Here is a 20,743-nt window from a genome sequence, read left to right as displayed (position 1 = left end):
GAGAGTCCCCACTACGGGCCTGACCCGGAGCCCACTGCTTCCACTGTGTTCACTCCCTGGGCTCAGCCTGGGTAGTTCTACTCCAGGTGTCTGCTGAGGTCTGAGCTCTGAGACCCGCTGCCACTGTCCCATGCTCCCTCTGTCTCCCCTGTCCAATCTCTCGCTTCCCTGCCCTTTGGCGTCCCCACCCCTTCACCCTGTGAGGTCAAGAGTGGATGTCAGCCAGCCCTGGGGAAAGCTGGCCGTCTGGGTGCACAGGGAACTTCCTGGGGCAGGGAACAGATAAGTAGCTATTCTGCACCAGCCTCCAAGCTCTCAAAATTCTTCAAATGCTTTTTGCCCCATGATGCAAGTTAAGTGGTCCTGCTGCCTTCGAAGCAGGAGAGGGACACTTGTTCCACACCGGGGTGCATTTCTGTCACCTAACCCTACCTTCTGCACCCCCGATTCTGGGCCAGGCAGGTGTGTGTGTGTGGGGGGGGGCGGTTATGATAAGGGAGATAGAGGGAAGAAGAGAGGGAGAGAGAGTAAGTGTGTTTGTGTGTATATGTGTATTTGTGCGTGTATGCTGGAAGCAGGAGCTATGAGCATACTTTCTTCCCCTCATATCTTCATAACCCTGTATACACACACGTGCTCACACTCACACACGCTCACACATGCATACTCACACAGGGTTGGGCGCCTCTCTTCAGCTAGCCGGGCAGGTGGTGTTAAGCTCTGTTCAACAGAGCCGCCTCAGCAGGGGTGGCCAGGCACCCTGTGGACCCCACCACAAAGCCTGGGTGACCTCTGACATGATTAGGGTTGCCCTGACCCTAATCCAATCAGATTGATTACAGAAAGCACAGCCAGGGAGTTGTGGGGGCCTCCACAATGGCCTCCCAGGCTGGCTTCTCTCACGGGCACCTGGTGGTCTCCTTCCTCTGTCGCATTCAGCCACAATGATCCAGAGATTTCTCAGCCCCATGGCTGTGAAGGGGAGAAGGAAAGTGTCTGCCCCATTTAGACCAAGTGGTGGGGGGTGGGGGGTGAGGCGATTGTCAACCAGCCCAAAAGGGAGGAGGAGCAGGGAAGAGAGAGATTGGACAGGAGAGACAGGGAGCGTGGGGTAGAGACAGGAGCATGGATGTGGGAGAGTAGAGGTGGGGAGAGTTTATGGGAAGGGCATGTGGGAGAGTGGACCTGGTAGAGTAGACATGGGGAATGGATGTGGCAGAGTGACCATGGGGGAGTGGACATAGGAAGAGTAGATAAGAGGAGAGTAGACACAGGGAGAGAATGCAGGGGTATAAGGGACTGGGACACTGAAGCCACATGGGTGTCCCTGAGGCCCATTAGCATCTAGACGTCTCAGGAGAGGCTTTCTAGGAAGTTACAGGGTCCCAGGAGCTGCAGCCCAGAAGCCCGTGGCTTGTCTGCTCTTCCGGCAGGCCTTGGGCACCTACGGGACCTGCTCTCCCCTGGAGAGCCCCTGCTGACACCATGTGGTCTGGGGCATCCTCAGGATTCCTAGCCTGGCCCTTCATTTGCCTTAGTTTCCTCACTTGTAAGGAAGTTTCTCTGTCTCGTCTGATGAAATGAGGATTCAATTTGCTGCTCAGTGTAAAACACTGATCAGTGCTGGAGAATACCATATACAGCTTGTAAAGAAAGAGCGAAAACCTTTTGAGATCCAGCTCAGGTGCCACCTCCCCTGGGAAGTCAGCTCACATGGAGACATCCAGGCATACACCTCATCTTTTAGTCACAAGCTCCGGACCTCAATACTAAGCACACAGAGCAACCAGGGGCTCCCCGTGTACCATGGAGCGCCTGCTGCCTGTGGCAGCGGGAGGGGTGGGCACACCAGAACCCATAAGCAGAGGCAGGGCCCAGCTCTCTTCTAGGAGAGGGATGGCTTTAGCGGGGTGTGGATGGAGCCAAGAAACATGAAGCAGCTCTGGGGACCTGGAGCCTCCCCAGGTGGGACTTGTGGGCTGTGAGCTGAAAAATAAGGAAGAGCTGGACCTAAGGAGGACTGCAACAATAAGGGCACAAAGACTGTTGCTGTTTCAGACTGTGGGAAGCAGTGAGGTGGGGGATGGGGAGCGTGGCTCTGGGAGGGCAGGGAAGGTCTGAGGCACACAGCGAGCAGGACAGGCCTTGAGAGAAGGCAGGATGCTGTGGCACCATAGATGGGTGGGAAACACAGAAGAGAGTGGATGAATCTTGGGGCAGACATCAGGGGTTCAACCACCCTGCTGTCTGAGATGCTAACTGGAGTATTGCGGGTCTGGAGCAGAATGTGATGGGACAGATCTCAGAATACATAAAGAAAGGACGGAGTCCATGTCCAGTGAGGCCTATGCTGTAGCCTATGGGAACAATGACTTACCCCAGGGGTCTCGCGGCCAGTCTGCATATCCCTGGGGAGCATGGAAATGGGCCAAGGCCCTTAGATACATTGGTGGCTCCAAGGCACCATTGCCTACACTCCTGCCTCCCCTTCCAGGGCCATCCTTTCCCACTGGTCTAAGAGGAGACTCTTGGACTTACTAGCACGTGTCAAGCCTGGCGTTGGCTGCAACAACTGGACCTCAAAATCCTGTACAAATCAGGTGCTTCCAATTCCTCATTTTCCACAGAATGAAAGAGAACCCAACTGAGTCAGTTATGAGCTGACATATTTTTAAAATTTTTTGATGACAGATTGCTATATGATTTTTAACTCAGAAAAAACGCAGAAACTGGAAGGACGCATAATATCAAAGCCCTGCCCCCACACCCTATGTTACCTATTCATGCAAATAGGCTCCTCACTTAGAAAGCTCTGAAGCCAGTGCACATACCCAATGGTGAGGGACTGAAAGCTATTCCTGTAAGGTTAGGAGGAAATCAGGGTGCCCACTCTGCCCACTGCTCTTCTATATTGTCCTGGAGGCTCCAATATAAAGAGATCGAAAGGAATAAGAAAAACAGTCTCTATTAGCAAATGACACGAAAATCCTAAGGAATGCCCCCCGCCCCTGCAATCTATCCGAACTGATAAACCTTCAGCAAAGTTACAGAGTATGAGGTCAATATTAAAAATCAATTGTGTTTCTCTGTACCAGAAATGAACAATCCAAACATGAGATTAATAAAACAATTCCACCTACAATGGCCTCAAAAAGAATAAAATACTTAGGAATAAATTTAATGAAAGAAATGCAAGACTTGTACACTGAACATAATAAAACATCATTGAAAGAAATTAAAGAAGACCGTAAATAAATGGAAAGACATGCCATGATTATGGATCAGGAGACAATATTGTGAAGATGGCGATACTCCTAAAATTGATCTGTAGATTCAATGCAAACCCAAAAATCCCAAGCTTATTGCAGAAATTGGCAAGCTGATCCTAATACTCATATGGGATGGTAAGGGGGCCCCAAATAGCCAAAACAAGCCCGGAAAAGCAGGACCATGCTAATCCAGACAGCACGGCATAAGTCCCAGTGGGATGCATATGTGGGCCAATTGGATAGAATCGAGTCCAGAAATAAATCCACGCTTTCCTGCCTGGCTTCTAGGTGGGGTCCAAACCCATTCAAGACCACTGGATGGCAGCCTTTATAGTTAGGAAAGGCTTCTGCCTTCTTCCCAAACTCCTGCTCTCTTTTTCTCAACTGGGGGAGTGGGAACCGTAGGCACCCCCACGTAGGCTCTGCAACCAGGTACCCAGATGGCACCAGGGCCCTGTCTGGGGCCTCCTAACCATGGTGCAAGTGCTAAACATGCCTCCCTGCCCCATACAGCACCAGTCAAGGCACAGCATGGAACCCACATAGGCAGCAACTGCACGATATACATGTTTGCTTACGTATGCATATACACATGACACACACATTTGCACAGACATACAGCACAATGCACATGTGCACACTTGCACACATGGGACACACATATACATGAACACATCACGTACACACCACACATGTACGCATACTAAATAGATGCTCAAACATGGGCACACAGTACACACAGAGTCATACACACCCATGCACGTGCACAGCACATACATGTGTGCACACATGTGCCACACACTCGCACAGGTACAGACACATATGTATATATATTCTCACACACATGCGAACACATTCAAACATACACTCACACACACATGTCCCCACACATCTGATTTGCCACATTGCCCTGTGAACCTAACTCCATCTACACACGGCAGTGGCCATCCCTGTGGGGAGCTGCTATGTAATTACCCTAACCAGTAGCTCTGTGAAGTTGGCTGAGTAGCAATTATCCTCCCATTTTATAGATGGGGATACTGACACTCCAGGAAGTGAACTGGCTTGCCAGTCAAGGTTACATGGTACAACCATCCCTGCTCCAGAGAACACAGGCCCACCGGGGGGGAAGGGTCATGATCACCTGACACTGGGGAGTCCTAGGCCCTTGAATAAACACCATCAGGCCCCACCAGCCCTCAAGGCAACACTCAGCGGCACTCTCAGGATCCCTCTTCAGCCAGCCCCACCCCTGGCACACCTGCAGTCCTGGGATCTGGTGTAGCTTCCTCCCAGATGTCTCTTGTTCTCCTTTCTTCCTCTGCATTCTGGAGGCAGCTATACCAGTGCACATCCTATTCTTCATGCTCATCTCCCCAGGTGACCTTGACATGCCATTAAGGACTGGGGTTTGTTTGTGTCCCCTACCCTAGGTGGGGCCTTCAAAGCGCCTCAACCAACAAATGTGGCTCTGCATGGTCCCTAAGACTAGGTCTCAGAAGGCAGTACGAAGTGACATCAGTAAAATGGCAGAGTAAGGAGTGTCAAGGGCCTGTCCATCCTCAGAAACATGGAAAAAAATCGAGCAAAAACTATTAGAACCAACATCATCGGAACTGGGTTTCCACATACAAAAGAATTAAGTTGGACCTTAATCTCACACCATATACAGAAATTAGCATCTTAGATCAAAGATTAGATGTAAAAGATAAAACTGCAACTCTTGGAAGAAAACATAGGTGTAAGTCTTTGTAATCTTAGATCAGGCAATCCTTACTTTGATATGACATCTAAATAGATCAATTGGACTTCACCAAAATTTAAAACTTTTGTTCATCAAAGGACACTGTCACAAAGGTGAAAAGACAAGGGGGGAGGTAGACAGGGTAAAGGGGGTCAAAAATAGGGGTTAAGGGGAGGGTGAAGTGAGTAAAAAGGATCAAATATATGGTAGCTGAAGGAAACTGGACTTTGGGTGGTAAACACACAATAGAATATACAGATGTCGAATTATAATGTACACCTGAAAATCATGTAATTGTATTAACCAATGTTACCCCAATAAATTTAATTTAAAAAAGAAAGAGGCAACCAATCAAATGAGAGAAGGAAAAAAAGAAAAGAAAAGAAAACCTACAAAACGGGAGAAAATATTTGCAAATTGTATATCTGATGAGAGTCTAGAATATATGAATAACTCTAACAACTCAACAACCAAAAGACAAACAACCCAATAAAAAACTGGGCAAAGAATTAAAATAGACATTTCTCCAAAGAAGACATACGATGTCCAATAATCCCATAATAGGATGCTCAACATCATTAGCCATCCAGGGAATTGTGAATAAAAACCAGAATGAGATACCATTTTGCATCTACTGGAATGGCTACAGAAAACAAACAAACAAACAAACAAACAAAAAAACCCCAGAGAATAACAAGTATTGACAAAGATGTAGAAAAAAATCGGAACTCTCCTATATTGTGGGTGGGAATGTAAAATGGTGCAGTTGCTGTAGAAAAAAGTTTTGTAGTTCCTCTGAAACTTAAACATGGAATTATCCTGAGGCTGAGTAATTTTACTCATCCATTCCAAAAGATTTGAAGACAGGCATTTTAACAGATTCTTGTCCAAAAATGTTCATAGCAGCACTATTCACAACGCCCAAGTTGTAAATAACTTTAATGTTTATCAGTGATAAATGGATAATAAAGTGTAGTGTATTCATACAATAGAATAATATTCATTCATGAAAAGGAATGAAGTGCTAGAACATGCTACAGCATGGATGAATCTTGAGAACATTCTGCTAAGTGAAAGGAGTCTCTCTCTCCACTTCCCTCCCTCCCCGCCTGCACGTAGGTCTCAGCAACCATGTCTAAGGGAGCGCAAGCTACATGTTGAGGACACTTGTGGGTATTCCTGCTGACAGCAGCATTGTCTGCCAGACAGAGAGAATGGGATGGCTATAGGGCAGAGATTAATCATGCCTGCAGGTGCTGCACTCTGATCTGTCAGGACCTACGACACATCATCGTTTAAACCATGACATTTTGTGAAAATTTGCTATTCACCAAAAGTTAACCAACATCCAGCCAGCCTCATCTCCCTCTCCTTCCCCAAATAACCCCTGGCTCGAGGACCCTGGATAGCTTTCACCATGTGCCTCTTGGCACCCCAACTCTTTCACTTCCTGAGTGTGGGTTTTGTTTTGTTTTTTGTTTTTTGTATTTTCTTTCCAAGATTTGCCTGCAGTGTTCCCCTGGAACCATGCAATTTCTTTTTGGGGAAGGGAAGCAGGAAGCATTTGCACAATTCGATGTTCTTCCCAAGCTCCAGGAGGCTCCCAGATCCAGAGCTACTTGTGGCCTAAGGTTATTGTAGTGGAAGGACCCACGTCAGAGATGCCAATGTTGCCAGGTATGTGCAGCACTACTCACACACTGGAGCCTCCACTCCCACGCCCGTGGACAGGTATGACACCAAGGCAGAGCTGGGCCCCTGACTTGGGCCTGCTGCACCCATAGGTCGCCCCCTCCCTGGAAGGCGTACCTTTGTCCAGCACGGGGCCGAAGATGGCCAGGCTGTTGTTGACGGTGGTGCAGTTCCACCGGCGACCGCGGAACTGGTGCTGGCACTCCTGGATGCTGACCCGAAGGCCTTCTGCCACGCTGGGCATGATCTCAACGTAGTTCCGGCAGAAGCGCAGCTGCTTGGGGACCAGGCCCGGGATGCTGGCACAGAGGATGGGCTGCATGCCCAGAGATGAATACTGGGGCCCAACGGCCAGGGACCTGGGGAGGAGGGCAAGGAGGCCTGCTTAGTGGGAGTGCGGCCCACCACCAGTTTCCACTCTCCATGGGTGCCTATAGATTTAAATTAAGTAAAATGACATTAAAATGGAGAAAACTTCGGTTTCTCAGTGGTACCAGCCACATGTGGCCTAAGGTTACTGTAGTGGAGAGTTAGATAAGGGACAGTTCAGTTCTTATGGAAAGTTCTACTGGACCACAGTGGGCAAGAGTGATAGAGTGCTCTGTGTTTGATGGAGGTGTTGATTACACACATGTTTCTGTGTCAGAACTTATTAAACCATGTCTGTTTTACTGTATGTAATTGCACCTTGATTTCAACAACCACCAGGCCTGCTTGGCAGGAGAAGAGAGAGAGAGCTTCCCTCATCTGGCAAGCAGGTGATGCATAGCCCTGCCACCTGTGGACGTGTTCATATCTGCAGCAGGTCCCCCACCAGCCTGCTTCCTAGGGATGTATCCATCTCCACAGTGGGTGCTCCGTGGTCCTGCCACCTGTTGGATGTGACAATCTCCGCAGTGGCTGATAGCTCCTGCAGGCAGAGTTCTGCCTAATTCTTCTGCACCTCAGCACCTCCCTCACCAGGTATGGATGTTCCATGCGAATGATTGCATGGCCACTGTTCCTTTTTTGTGCCTGACCATGTAATCTTGTCTTCCATCCATTGCTGATATCACAGAAGGTCTGCTGGGTCTCTGGGAAGGTACAGTGGAGACCCTCAGTGTGGTGGGGGAGGCCCTGGATCCAAAAGGACCACTGGGTGGGTGGTTCCAGTGGAACAGCATCTGTGGCTTCTAAACACACTGTCCCCAGAGATCTGCTGGCTCTTGGCACAGAAGTGCCAACACTCACTCAGGCCGTGGTCTGTTTGTGCTGTCCCCTCCCTCCTCAGGGAACCTGTCCCCTCCTTCTTCTGGGATGCCTATTGCGGGGCATACAGGCTCAGATCCAGCCCTACCCTGGGCCCTCGCTGTAGCTTGCTAGGTGGGCTCCAGGTCGGGAGGCCTGTCTCTCCTTCCCTGTTGAGGAGACTGAGGCAGTGGCAGCCTTATTACTGCTGTGACCAGAATTCCTAGAGGTTCTTGTTATTTAGTGCTTCCTCTCCCCTGGGGGGGTTGAGCCCCCCATGAGAAGGCAGGACAAAGGCTTGTCTCTCAGCAACCACACACCCACACTATGACACTGGTACATGGTTAAGTCCTACTCGAAATCTTAACTCCAGGCCATCCAACTTTGATGAGAGCGGTAAGAAACAGACCTGCCCTCTGAAAGTACAAAGCAGATCCTATGATCTTTCCTTCTCAAGTTTCTAAAATATTCAAAGGCCACCTCACATTGAAGCATGAAGCCCGCACACTTCAGCTGCTGAGTGCCTGCTGCCTGCATGCCGCAGAGGACGTTTCCTCATTGCATAGTCCTGCAAGCGTCTGAATCTCTCCAGCTCTCACCTCTCATTCCTGGAAAGCCCTGCACTCTGGCCACACCACCCTCCCCACACTCTTCCTCTGTCTTTGGTGCAGGGCTTTGTCTCACTCATCCCAATGCCACACCGAACTCGCTCTCTCTCCTGCAAACCCCGTGGCCCGTGCCCCTCAGCAGGCAGCACGTACACAGTTCCACCTAAGTTAGCTGGCTGGAGAGCAGGCAACTTCTCCTTGGGGTCCTGGACGCAGGTTTTCCCACGTATGATGTCCTCTCATCTTGTACACTCCTAGACAAACCCTTCAACAGCCTGTGTGTTCCCGTAATTCCTGGGCACCCTCCCCTCCTCCCAACCATGCACATCCCTCAGGGCTCGAAGCCTGTCTTCCTCAGGAGTATCCTCCCACCTTGTGACCAGATGCCCCAGTGAAGCCAAGCTTCCTTCCTATGGCTGACTGGCCCCTTGTCCCTGGTGCTGGGGGAGGCCTGGTACTTCCAGACCAGACTCTTGGCTTCCTGGTGAGCCTACATGTCCCCATGCTGGTACCCCAGCATGCTCCTGTCTTGCTTGGATGAGCTGCAGACCAACCTTGACCTCACACCAGACACCGAAGGCCTCCCCTTACCCCCATCTGAGTCTATGACTCTGATGTGGCATGTGACAGCAGGGGCTGACTCATTCATTCATTCCTTATGGAGCTCAGTGAATGCAGGGTGCCAGGCTGGGCCCGACCATCCCAGGTCTCTCTCTCATACCTGCCCCACAGTCCCAGGATCTTGAAGTTTCCAGAAAGGCCAGTCCCCTACCCCCAGCTCTCATCCACCTGTGTGCTCTTTCTTCTCTGGGAGTGTCCTATGACCTGTACCTGGCTCTCCCATACCTTGCTCTGCATTGATGGCTCTGAGTGGGAACTACAGGGGCTGTCTTCTCCACCTTTTGGGGACCTCTGTGCCAACCTGGTGTTTGGTTTCCTGATGGATGAGCATGGATTCAGTGGATGACTGAATGGGCCAAGGTCAGCTATCTCTGCCCTCAGGGATACCCAGCTAATTGGAGTGAGGCCTCTGGGATGATAAGTTGGGCCTGGCCAGGTGCCCCAGCACAGGGCAGGGGTAGGAAGACAGGGCGAAGCTGAGGGGCAGTGGGATGGGATTGGATAAGTTGCATGCCTTCTGCCACTCTTGGTCACTTGGGCACAGAGAACTGTAAAGGGAGAACAAAATGCTCAGCCCCTGGTTCTCCTTCAGAACTTCTACCTCCACTTCCTGTTCAGCACAATCCAGCTGGTTTTAATGCCACCCACCTACTAGATGGCCTTGTCCAGCCCCAGGGACCACATGGCCTGGGTCGACACATATGTTGTGTGGACAGCTCTGCCCGCCCCAAGCTGAAATCAGCGTTCATTTCCATAGTTACCCCAAGTGTCCCCACTTCTGGACATTGTCCAGCAAGAAACAGGTACTGGGAACTCTGTATAGAGGGTTAAGGGACCAAAATCCTCTTGGTAGTGCATCTGGGAGACAGTATGCCCCATCCCCACTCGGCACTAGCAGGACTGACCTGGAACCACAGCACTAATGTGGAGGTGATACTTTCTGTAGTAAGTGGAGGGGACCAGGGCTAGGGGCCCTGAGAACTGTGTAGCCTGCAGGTGGCCCAGCGGGAACTGGGTAGGGGAGAAGTGCTGTGGCTCGGGCTCCTTTGGCAGCTGCCACGGTGCCTCCTGTAGTGGATCCCACCTCTCACTAGAAGGAAGAGTTGATTTCTCTTCACGGGTTCAGTGTGCTTCCTGATTTGGTTGCTCAGACAGAAAGAAAAGAGGATTCTTCCTGTGCTCTCCAGTTTGCTGGCCACTGGCGAGATGTGAAGCCAAGATGTGTTATGGGTGGGGGGTACAGAAAGGAAGAAACCCCCACCCCAGAACCCCAAGCTTCGATAGAGCACAGAGCTGCACAGCCTCGGCCCCGCCCTGCCTCCTTCACGCCCCAGGCCACTGCTCTGGGGAAAGAAGAGTGGGACTCCCAAGTTCACAGCCTCTCCCCAGTTCATCCCTGGGGGTGCTGAGTCAGCTCCCACCCGCCTCCTCCTGGCCCTCCTCTGGGCAAGCCCAGGCTTGTCACTTCCCCAAGAGAGGCCAGGGTGCTGGCGGCCGCCAGCCCAGATGCCACTCCAGCTGTTCCAGCTTCCACCAACCCCAGCTGGATGCCTCTCCAGCCCCTTTAATTTCTTGAATTGCTTTCAGAAAGTTTTCTCTGTCCAAGAGCTGAGTGCCCAAGGGGACCTGGGCAAAGCAGATCCTACTTGAGGAGAGCTAAGAGCTGGGGGGCTCCCTTCCCATGCGGGCAGGGCCGCTGCTGAGCAGGAGAGGTTGGGAAGGGCCGAGGAGTATCATCAGGCCACCAGATTTTGGCTAGGCCTTGAAGGATAAATTGAGTTATTAAAAAAAATTATAAAAAATCTGAACATGTCCACTAATCTTACGTGGTGATCATTTTGCAACATCTTTATGTATCGAATTAACACGATGAATACCTGAACCTCACACAATGTCACGTGTCACCTATATCTCAATAAAGCTGGGAAAACATTCCCACTGCGCATACACTACCCCCCCCCCCCACACTCAGGACCCAGACTTCTAACTAAGGAGAAGGTAGCTGACCCCAGTCAATCTATACTTGAAAAACCACAGTCTGTAACTCTCTCCTCCCACATGCAGCCTTCCAGGAGGAGGTGGGGGCTCTGGGACTCGGGCCTGAATGGGAGGGTGGGGTGTAGCCTCTACCTGCAGCAATGGCTGCAAGGGGCCCAGTCTCCCGGGAATACCATGTACTGATCTGTCTGTGGATTTCCTAAGGACTAGAGGCAGAACCAAGTGGACGGACAGAGAAAGGACGTCCATAGAGAGACTGGTGAAGTCAGCCTCCTATGGCTGGTGGCGCTCCCCTGCCTGGCATCACCTCTCCTCACATTCTGGTGCCTCTTTCTCCCAGAGGCTAGTTATTTCTTCCTTCCAAAACCCTGCCGTTGCTTGGTCCTCTGCCGTTAGCCACTGCCCAACCCCTGAGCTGGCCCACCTGCCTTGTCACCATCACCTGTGTGAGCTTGGCTTAGCCTGGTATATGACTTACTTCAACAGGCAAAACCTGGAGAGGTGGCGCCCAGGGACCTCCTGGACCATGAGGCCACGGCTCAGAGGAAGACACTGGCCAACTGACAGCTGCCTCCTCGCTGTGCCTGCACAGGGCAGATAGAGAGTGAGTTCCTGTCTCTTCCTCATCTCTTAAAAACACTGGTTCCACCGTGGGGCTACCCTCAGGACTTCATCTAACCTCATCACCTCCCAAAGGTCCCACCGTCATATTGGGAGGCGGAGCTTCATCATGTGAATTTGGGGGACAGGGACATGAAGTTCATGACGAGTAAGATATACGTCAAATTAGTAAACTAACCCCATTCAGCCCATTTCCATCATAGAACTGTCATCGAAAGTGGATACGTGTGGTGGCCCCCACATCTTCCCTGGCTGGTCAACTTCACCTGCAACTGGAGGACCCTCTGTCTTTGTGCTTCGTTTTCCCAGCTGATATGCCAGGTGGCTGGGTGAGAGCTGGGTCCTCCCAGGGTGGTCCTTAGGCTGGCGGCGTGCACACCATAGGGCCTGTCAGAAATTCGAGTTCTCAGCGGCCCCCAGACCTACTGAGTTAGAAATGTGCCTTGGGAGGGGTTCCAATTCTGGGTCACTGAGGCTGCATCTGGCTCCGAATCCCAGGGCTGCAAAGCCTCCCTGCTGGCGAGGAGATGCCTTGGGTCTTCAAGTCCAAACCCTTGGGTCTTGCAGCCCACAGTTTCCCCCTGGTTTCTGCTTCTGGATCCCAAAGCTTCCAGAGACTTCCAGGGCTGCCTTTGAGACATGGGTTCAGTTAGATCTGAGGGGGCAGCATCTGATCCAGGTCAGGAGTGGGGCCAGACATGAATCTCTACCCTCCACAGCCTTATCAGTCTCCATGGGGTGGCCACAAGCTTCACCCCAGCCCAGCATCCTGGAACCAACAATGAGCAGGTCACTTGGGCCAGGCCCCAGATGTCCCCTCAGAAGCACCAATGGAAGGAGGAGGAGCCAGCAGTGAATATTCCAGAAGCAGTGTGGCAAGAAGGGTGATGCCTGGCTGGGCACTGTCAGCCTGCTGCCTGGGGTTGGCCAGTCATGAAGGTCCCAGGAACTGTGGTCCTGGGGGCCTGGGGACCATAGGGGTATGAGGGCCCTGCCAAGCCTGAGAGAGGTTGAGAGCCCTCCTGCCCTCGCTGTGCCCCCCTGCCCCTGGCTGTGTGCTTTACCCCATCTGCATCTCCCTGCTGCCAGCCTGTGGTGCAGGATGGCATCCCAGGAAGTGCCCTATATCCCCGTCTTCAGCTACCACCTGGCAGAGGGGCTAGAATTTTAACACCCCAGATGGATATCGCACCCTGATATCCCACAGGCTTCTCAAAATAAGAGCATCCCACACTGAATGTACCTCCCAAATGTGTCGCTCCTTCTCTCCTTGAGCCCTGAGCCTTTATTCTGAGTCCTAGCTCAAAAAGAGACCCTCCCTGCAGGGCTATCCACTTGGCAGAAAGGGCCGATGGTCAGATTGCAGCACATCCACACCACAGTCCTGCATACCTGCCAGTACCATCTCTGAGAAGGCTCCAGAGAAGCCCAAGATACTTACTGGACAAGGTAAGCCTTAAAACACAGGCCACAAACTGCTCCGTGCAGCCTTTATAACCATGAAAAATGTGTGAGTGAAATGAAAAAAACCCCCACAGTATTAAGTTGGTGAAATGACAGACTTGTGTTTTTTCCAAGGGGGATGGGAGGGTGGGGCGTCACCTGCAGCCCAGGATACACCACAGGCAAAGTAGCCTGCCCCTAGGCTTGATTCCAGCCTGTGGCTGGGGCCACGTGAACCACGCCCACCACACACTCTCGTGGTTTCCCTCCTGCCCATTGAAGAGGACGCTGCTGAGAGTCCAGGTGCCAAGCCAGACAGTCTTGCTTGGGATAGAGGCAGCACTGGCTGTGACAGGCAGGGGAGATGGCCAGCCGGAACCCAGCCTGGCTGGTGGCCTTCACTATGTGGGTTTTACTGTAATTTTGCAGTGGGGCCAGAGGACCAAAGAGGCTCTGGACAGAGGACAGATTCCCAGTTAGAGAGGCTGGCCCTGCGCACGATCCGGGCTATCTGGATGGGTGACAGGCTCTTGGATTTCTTGAATGCTGTGGGTTCCCCCCCCCCCCAGTAAAATTCAGCAAACATGAGTGCCTGTGACTGTATTTGGTGGGCTCTGTGGATGGGGACTTGGCTAGTCCTGGAGGGCAGGAGTTGGGAACCAGCTCTGCCATTATTCACTGGTTTAACTGTTCCTCCCTTTCTCCTCAGTTTTCTTGTCTGTCCCAGGAGGTAGTGGGGCACATTCTATATGATGTTCCCAGAGGGAGGTGACCAGTGGTCCATTACAACTTGGTGGCCCCAGGCACATTCTATCCCTCGTCATCAGGCTACCTTTTCCAGGAAGCACCCTGTGTGCCGGCCCTGCTGGCCACTCTTTCTTTCTGCTGAAGTTCGCTACCTCCTCATGCATGTCCTCCCACGTTGGGGCTGTCAGGTGCCTCTCCCGGAGGGCAAGGCCACGTCTTCTCTTGTCCTTCAAGGGCACAGAGCAGGCATAGAGCTCTGCCCAGGCCCTAGGGAAATGAGAAGGTTCAGGGAGTCTTCTGCTGCCCACTATGTGGGGTCTCTGCATGGAGGGTTCTGGTTTGTTCTGGGGGTATCCCCTTGGTGATGCATGAAGCCTTCAGAGCACCTGGAATTGAGTCTTCTATGATTTAGGTCTCTCCACAGGTAGAACGATGTCCCTGCACCAAGACCTGAAGCCCAAAGGTGGTCGCCCTGTGGGTTGATGGCTGCCCAGCTGGATGGGCAGGCTCTGTCCCTCTGGGTGGAGCCATCCAAGAGACACCCCCACAGGTGCCAATCTGCCCAGAGACCCTCCAGGTTCTGCCCACTGAGAGGGCCCCAGGAAGGGCCACATGCCTCCTCTCTCCCTCTCTCTTTCTCCCCCTCTTCTCTCCCCCTCCCTCTCTCTTCTGCTTTCCCTCTCTTGCTCTTTCTTGCTCTCTTTCCTGGAGGACTCCTCCCTAGGAGCGAAAGCATGGGGAGGGCCAGTGGGAGGGGTCCCAGGACCCACCCTTCCCTGCCCAGCCACATGGCCCTGCCTGCAGCCCTCCCAGCACCCCCGCCCCACTGGGCCAACAGAGATTACTGACACATACTTTGAGCAAGTCCCAGCAGGTGGGCAGAGGCTCCTGTGCCCGCGGCCAAGCATTTGCCCGCTTCCCTGGGCGGCAGTAGCACGTTTCATAGGGGAAGGAATGTAGAAGCGCCAAAGCGTGAAACACTCCAGGGTGTCACCTGGGAGGCCTGGAGGGACACTGAGGCAGCACTGCCTGGCGCATTATGGGCACCCAGTCCCAGAGCCAGGAACTCAGCAAGGGGGCTGTGAAAACATTCAAGTGTGTCTTCATGTCCCTGTGCTTGGGCTACCTCATTTGCCTTCTGTTTTTTTTTTATTTTTTTATAGAAAAGATTCTATTAGTTTATTCATTTATTCATTCATTTGTTCATTCAACAAAAATCTTACCAGCAGCCTCAGGGGGTGAAGGGCCAAGAAGGGAGGAAGAATGGATCCCCTCATGGGATTTCACAGCTGGTGATGTAGGGACAGTCCTGTGACAATTCTATGAAGAGAGGGACAAGTCGAACTGGGAGCAGGCAGCCTGGCCAGAGCCTTGTTCCCCATGACCTGCATCCAGCCTAGCTTGGGTGCGCCAAGTGCAGCTATGCCAGGATTTCTCTGCAAGACCTGCCCAGTATAGTGCACGTCTGACACCACCGGTTGAACAAACACACCTGAACCAGTGACTGTGTCTGGTGGAGTTTAAGGGAATTACCAGAAGGGCGATCACTTGTGGAGGTGACTGCTGAAGGGGAGGGCTCGTGAACCCCACCAAAGCAAGCTGCCCTTTCCTAGGCCTCCAGAGTGGCACCTCCACCTCCCAAATGCCAGCACTCCTCTCAGACCCAGAGAGCCTTTCCCAAGCCTGAGCCAAAATCCACCTGCTGGCCACCTGCAGCCTCTGATTCCGCCTCTCAGACCCCACACAGCCCTGGGGGCTCCTGACACTTCTTAGTCCTCCAGCCACACTTAAAAGGGGCAAGTACAAGGCTTCGCATTTAGTTCGAAAACCCAAGTGCAATGCTGGGCAGTGAAGCGAAGGGGCAGCGGACCATGGGGCTGCTTGCTGCGGGGACTTTGGGCTCAAGGCAGAGGTAGGTGCTTCTCAAACTTGCTAGAGAACAACTTGCATTTTGAGATGTTTTTTTTTCTTTTAACTTTCAACCCATTATAAATTGCTTCAGTGCCAACACTCCTTAGATGCACCACATACGTATTTTAAAATTTTGTTCCTATTTCTTTATGGACAACTGTGGATGGTCTCTGTCCTGCGGACCACACTCTACATGTAACCAATACTTGCATAGACAGGTGGCACATCCCAGCCCTGCTTTCCTATCCAGGGCTACACCTGCAGGATGCCAGCGGGGCCCCTCAAGGACCAGGAGCTTCCTGTCCTGCAGGCTGGAGACTTGCACAGGGGACCCTCTGTCGATAATCTGATTTACAGTCCCTCTGAGACTGCCCCTCCTCCTGTATGTACCCATCCTGTTCCCCCACCACAAAGATTCTAGCAGGTTTATGCAAATAAAACAGAAAATCACTTCATAAAAATAGATAACAAGCCCAGGGAAATGGAGGACAGCTGGTCTGGAAAAGGCTGACGCACCAGGCCCCAGTCAGATGCCTGAGTGCTTAAGGGCACAGTCAGAGGGACAGACGTGAGGACGAGTGTGCCAAGGTAGGCTTGCAAGGTGTCAGGATGAGGGATATATGACTTGGTGGCTGTATGAAACCAGTGTTCTGACCATAAAAATTTTACCTGTGGCTGTTTCTGACACTGCCCTTTGGTTAAAGAATGTCTGTTGGTGGTTCTGCAGGGGAATGCTGTTCCCAATACTCAGAGCCTACTACACTGGTGTGGGGGTCAGCTGGTGTTTGGATTTCTCTAGTAATTTTATAGGCCAGCTACCACCATCACCAGCCTCAGGGGTGCAGAGAGAGACAGACAGAGGAACAGAGACAGAGAGAGAAAGAAATAGACAGAAACAGATAGAGAGAAATGGAGAGACAGGGACAGAGATATGCTAGCTTCTGTCATCACCAAGCTCAGGGCAGCAGAGAGATCAAGATACAGAGACAGACAGAGACAAAGGGCAGAGGGAGAAGGAAGGCTTGAAGAGAGGTGGGAGCAGGGCGCAGTGGTGAAGCTCACAGAGGCAGGGTAGGTGGGGAGTTCTACCCACTGGGCCCTGGCTGTCTGAGAAGCCTCAGAGCCTTGGTCAGCCCTCGCCCTCCTCCTTGCGCAGACTCAGAGGCTGTGGGTCCCCAGGCAGTGGCTTCTGAATTCTCCTTCACCCACCCCTGAACTCAACATGCGTGTTTCCCCCCACAAATACTGGAGCTCAGTGAAGAGGTCTGTGTCCTACCCCTGGACTGAGAAGACCCTGCGTGCGAGGAGCTTGTGTGGCCAGTATGTGGGAGGGCCATCACAGAGGAGGTTCTGGGAGTTGGGGGCAGGTAATGGCATACCTTAGGGATCAGAAGGGGTGGGAAGCCTGGACACATGCTCTTAGCTGGTGCCTGCATGGCCAGGAGTGTATGGGCCAAGGTCTGGGGAGGAGAGTAAGGAGGCTGAGATCATGGAGAGGCACTGAGCACATCCCAGGCCACTGAGCTGGCTGGCCCAGGGGAAGGAGAAGGCTAGACTCGGCCTCACACTGCTGCCCAGCCAGCTGGGATGACATCTGCTCCAGGGCACAGCCTCTGCGCAGGAGAACCAGTGGTCTAGCCGGGACTGATGAGGGGCCAGGCAGCTGAAAGGAGGTCCCAATAGGGAGCAAGGGGCCAGGCTCCCTGTGTGGGTAAAGGCGGGGCAGTAACTCTGGGTATCAGAGGATGAAGGATTGAGGCAGGAGGTGGCCACAGGGGTGGGGTACAAAACGCCATCAGTGCAGATGTGGGCAGTTGGAGGAAGATGCGTAAAGCACAGTAAGGAATGCCGTGTCCACCAGGGGCTGCTCTGCAGGCTAACTCTGGTTCCATAGGAGTGCAGCCTGGTGAGGGATGTGGAGGGGAGTATGGCCCATGGGGGTCAGGTGCCCAGGCCCCGTCTCTTCTCTGGGTCTCCACCTTCCTGTCACACAAGGAACCCATGTCCTGGAGGTCTCAGCAGCTCTCAGCATTCTGGTCTTAGGAATGGCTCTGCCTGTGGACCTCGGGCATCACCATCATGGGTGAAAAACACCCCGAGATGGTCCTTAGGAGCTGGAGGCCCTTCAGATTCTCACAGGGCGCTGCAAGCAGGACCAACTCCTCCTCTCCCACCAAGAGCCACACCAACTTCAAAGGCCTAATTACTCCCGATTTGGGCTGTTTCCTGGCTGTTTCTCAGGTGAGGAAGTCCCCAGTCACTTTCACTTTCATATGTGAGGTGCTGGGGTAGGAGGGGGAGAAGGGATGGGGCAGCAGCTTCCTTTTGGAAAGGGAGGGTGAAACAAAACAGCCAATTAGGGAGGCTGAGCATGAAGGTGAGAAGTTATAAAGAGAAGGTGGGGGGGGGGGAGGGTGCAGGTGAAGGGAGGAGCCAGCTGTGGGAGCTCCGCCAGGTGAAGCACGAAGACCGAGGCCTCCCCTGCTATTAAACCGGCTCTTTCCTCGAGCCCTCCTCTCTGTTCTGCCTGGGTGCCCTGTGGGGAGACAGCATCCCTCCCGTGTCTAGCTAGCCTGGGACAAAGAGGAGACAGGAGGAAGAATCATTCCCAAAGGAGCCCTGAGGATGTATCCACCAGACATGCTTCTTCTCAGGAAAAGGAGTCTAACTGAGTGTATAAGCGAAGTGAGGTCTCAATGGCATCCGTACCCTCTGGGGCCGGGGCTGCCCTAGATCCCACTTGGGTTGGTACTGAGGGGTCCTTGTGGGGAAGGACTCCTTAGACTCACCTGGAGAAGGCGGGGTCAGATCCATTTGGACCAAACGCATATGGCTCAAGTGAAAAGAATGGCACATGTGTGTTGTGGGGGAGGGGGACAAGGACAGAGACCCTCCGGGCGAGCAGGACAAAGTCCTCACTGAGAGGGATAGCCACGAAGCTGGTGCAGAGCCCTTCTTTATGAGAGGAGCACGGGGGCAAAGGTGCTTCCTCCTGCGCGCGGGAATGAGGCGGCAATTCTAATTAGAAGCCTGCCTAGGAGCTGGTGGCTGCGGGGCCCTCTGGACGCGCTCCCGGCTCCCCCCGCGGCCGCTGAGGAGGTCGTTAGTGTCCCACGTCCGAGGCACGCCCGCCGCAGCCCATGGTCGGAGGGCGACCCGAGTGGCAGGTGCCGCGCGGGTGCGGGGAGCGCAGGGATCCCTGAAGCGCGCGTCCCGGCCGCCCCGCCACCTCTCGCAGGCTCCCGGACCCGCCCGGGCCGCTCTCGCGCCCCGCCCCGCCGGGCTGCGCCTGGACCCGCGTCCCCACCTCGGGCGCCCCAGCTCCTGAACCATCTCTAAGAGAAAAATTATTATCGGATTAGATGTACTTCGGCTCGCTGGGTCTCCCCCTTCCCCTTGGCGTAATTATTATAATTCCAGGCAAGCTGTTGGAGAGGATTCCTGAGAGTGTGTGTGCGCGCGCGCGCAAGTGTGTGGGGAGGCTCCTCTCCAGCTCTGGGTCTCCTCCAGCAGCGCGCTCCAGCCCCTCGGCACCCGCTTTCCCCCCAGCGGGGCTGGGGTGACCCTGGCCTGTGGGGACTCTGCCTAATCAGATACCCCAAGGGAGGGTAACCCTGACCCCCTCCCCTCATTTGTGCAGTAGACTCTCAGGACCCTCCCCTAGGTTTGTCTGCGCTTCCATCACTAGGTTTAGGACGGTCTCACCGGAATGTGCCTTGTCTGAGGCGAGGACAGAGCGCCCCAGTCCTCTCAGAGGTGGGTTGTGAGGCCCTTCACTCAGGAAATCTCACTCCCTCTATACCCTCCTTGCCACAGAGGTCCAGGCAGAGGGCTCGCAGAGAGGGACCCTCGGGACATCGTTGCGGGGACAGTGGCAGGAGGCGCAGAGGGCCGGGCACTGGTCCCAGTGCGCCTGCCGCTCCCGGCCGGTCCCCGCTGTCTTTACGTAACTGCGCTGCCCCGAGCTGTTCGGTCTTGTCTCACCGACTTTGTTTTAAGGTGTGTGTGTGTGTGTGTGTGTGTGTGTGTGTGTGTGTGTGTGTGTGTGTGTGTGTGTTTGTAAGACACGGTCCTTAAGAAAAGTCTCTGGCGAATCTCCCTCTCCCAGCTTGTCCTCCCGGCTTCTCTTGGACTTAGGCTGTCTTGACGTTCGTGCCATCTGTACGGACCCTCTTCCTGACTCTGCCCAGCCCACTGCTTGCCCCGTCCAGCACCAGGGTCCCTTTGAGCCCGGGGATCAATGTCCCCGGAAGCTCCGCCACCCAAGTCCCAGTCCCTGTCCGAACAGGTCGATAGTGGCCACTAAGGGAAACAACTCGCCTGCCACCCGCTGAGTCGAAGGGACGGGGCGCGGGTTCCGGGCCACCTTGGGCCCTGTCCGAGGGGACAGCGGCTGGGGGCACACAGAGGCCGCGGCGAACGCGTGGAAAGCTCACTTACCACCAGATAGGGTAGCTGCCCAGCGCCTGCTTCAGGCCGTAGAGGAATAAGAAGTACCGGAGCAGGGCCATCGCCGGCGAGAGAGCGCGGGCGCCGGGCGGGCCGGGCCCTGAGAGCTGACGGGCGGCAGCGCAGGGCCCTCCTGCGGCCTCGGGGTGCGCGGGGTGCGCGGGTGTGCGCGGGTGCGCGGACTCCGAGGGCGGCGCTGCGCCAGGTGGGCTGGCGGCCGGGCGGCGGGCCGGGGCCCGGGGCGGCGCGGGACGGCGGGGGCGGGGCAGCGCCGCGGGGGGCGCCCGCCGGGGCTGGGGCCAGGGCCGGGGCTTGGGCGGGGAGGGCCGAGAAGGGGGCGGGCGGGGCCCTGGGAGCTGGCGCAGCGGTGGCGCTGGCCCCTCCCGCGGCTGCGGGGTGCACGGAGTGCATGG

General features: G+C 54.0%; 1 protein-coding gene across 1 annotated transcript in view; it reads right to left on the bottom strand.

Moving 5' to 3' along the window:
* WNT3A (Wnt family member 3A) overlaps window positions 1-20,460 on the bottom strand; it is a 36,940-nt gene extending 16,480 nt beyond the window's left edge. Inside the window, exons 1-2 of the mRNA XM_016142381.2 lie at window positions 20,322-20,460; window positions 6,823-7,064 (exon numbers count right to left, since the gene is read on the bottom strand). Of these exons, the coding sequence (XP_015997867.1) occupies window positions 6,823-7,064; window positions 20,322-20,392 (313 nt within the window). The 5' untranslated portion in view covers window positions 20,393-20,460. The remainder of the gene's footprint in view (window positions 1-6,822; window positions 7,065-20,321) is intronic.
* Window positions 20,461-20,743: the final 283 nt, after the last annotated feature.

This window comes from Rousettus aegyptiacus, unplaced genomic scaffold, assembly GCF_014176215.1.
Source record: "Rousettus aegyptiacus isolate mRouAeg1 unplaced genomic scaffold, mRouAeg1.p scaffold_m13_p_7, whole genome shotgun sequence".
NCBI lineage: Eukaryota > Metazoa > Chordata > Mammalia > Chiroptera > Pteropodidae > Rousettus > Rousettus aegyptiacus.
The sequence above is the reverse complement of the archived record's forward strand: the minus strand, read 5'-3'. Positions and strand labels throughout refer to the sequence as shown.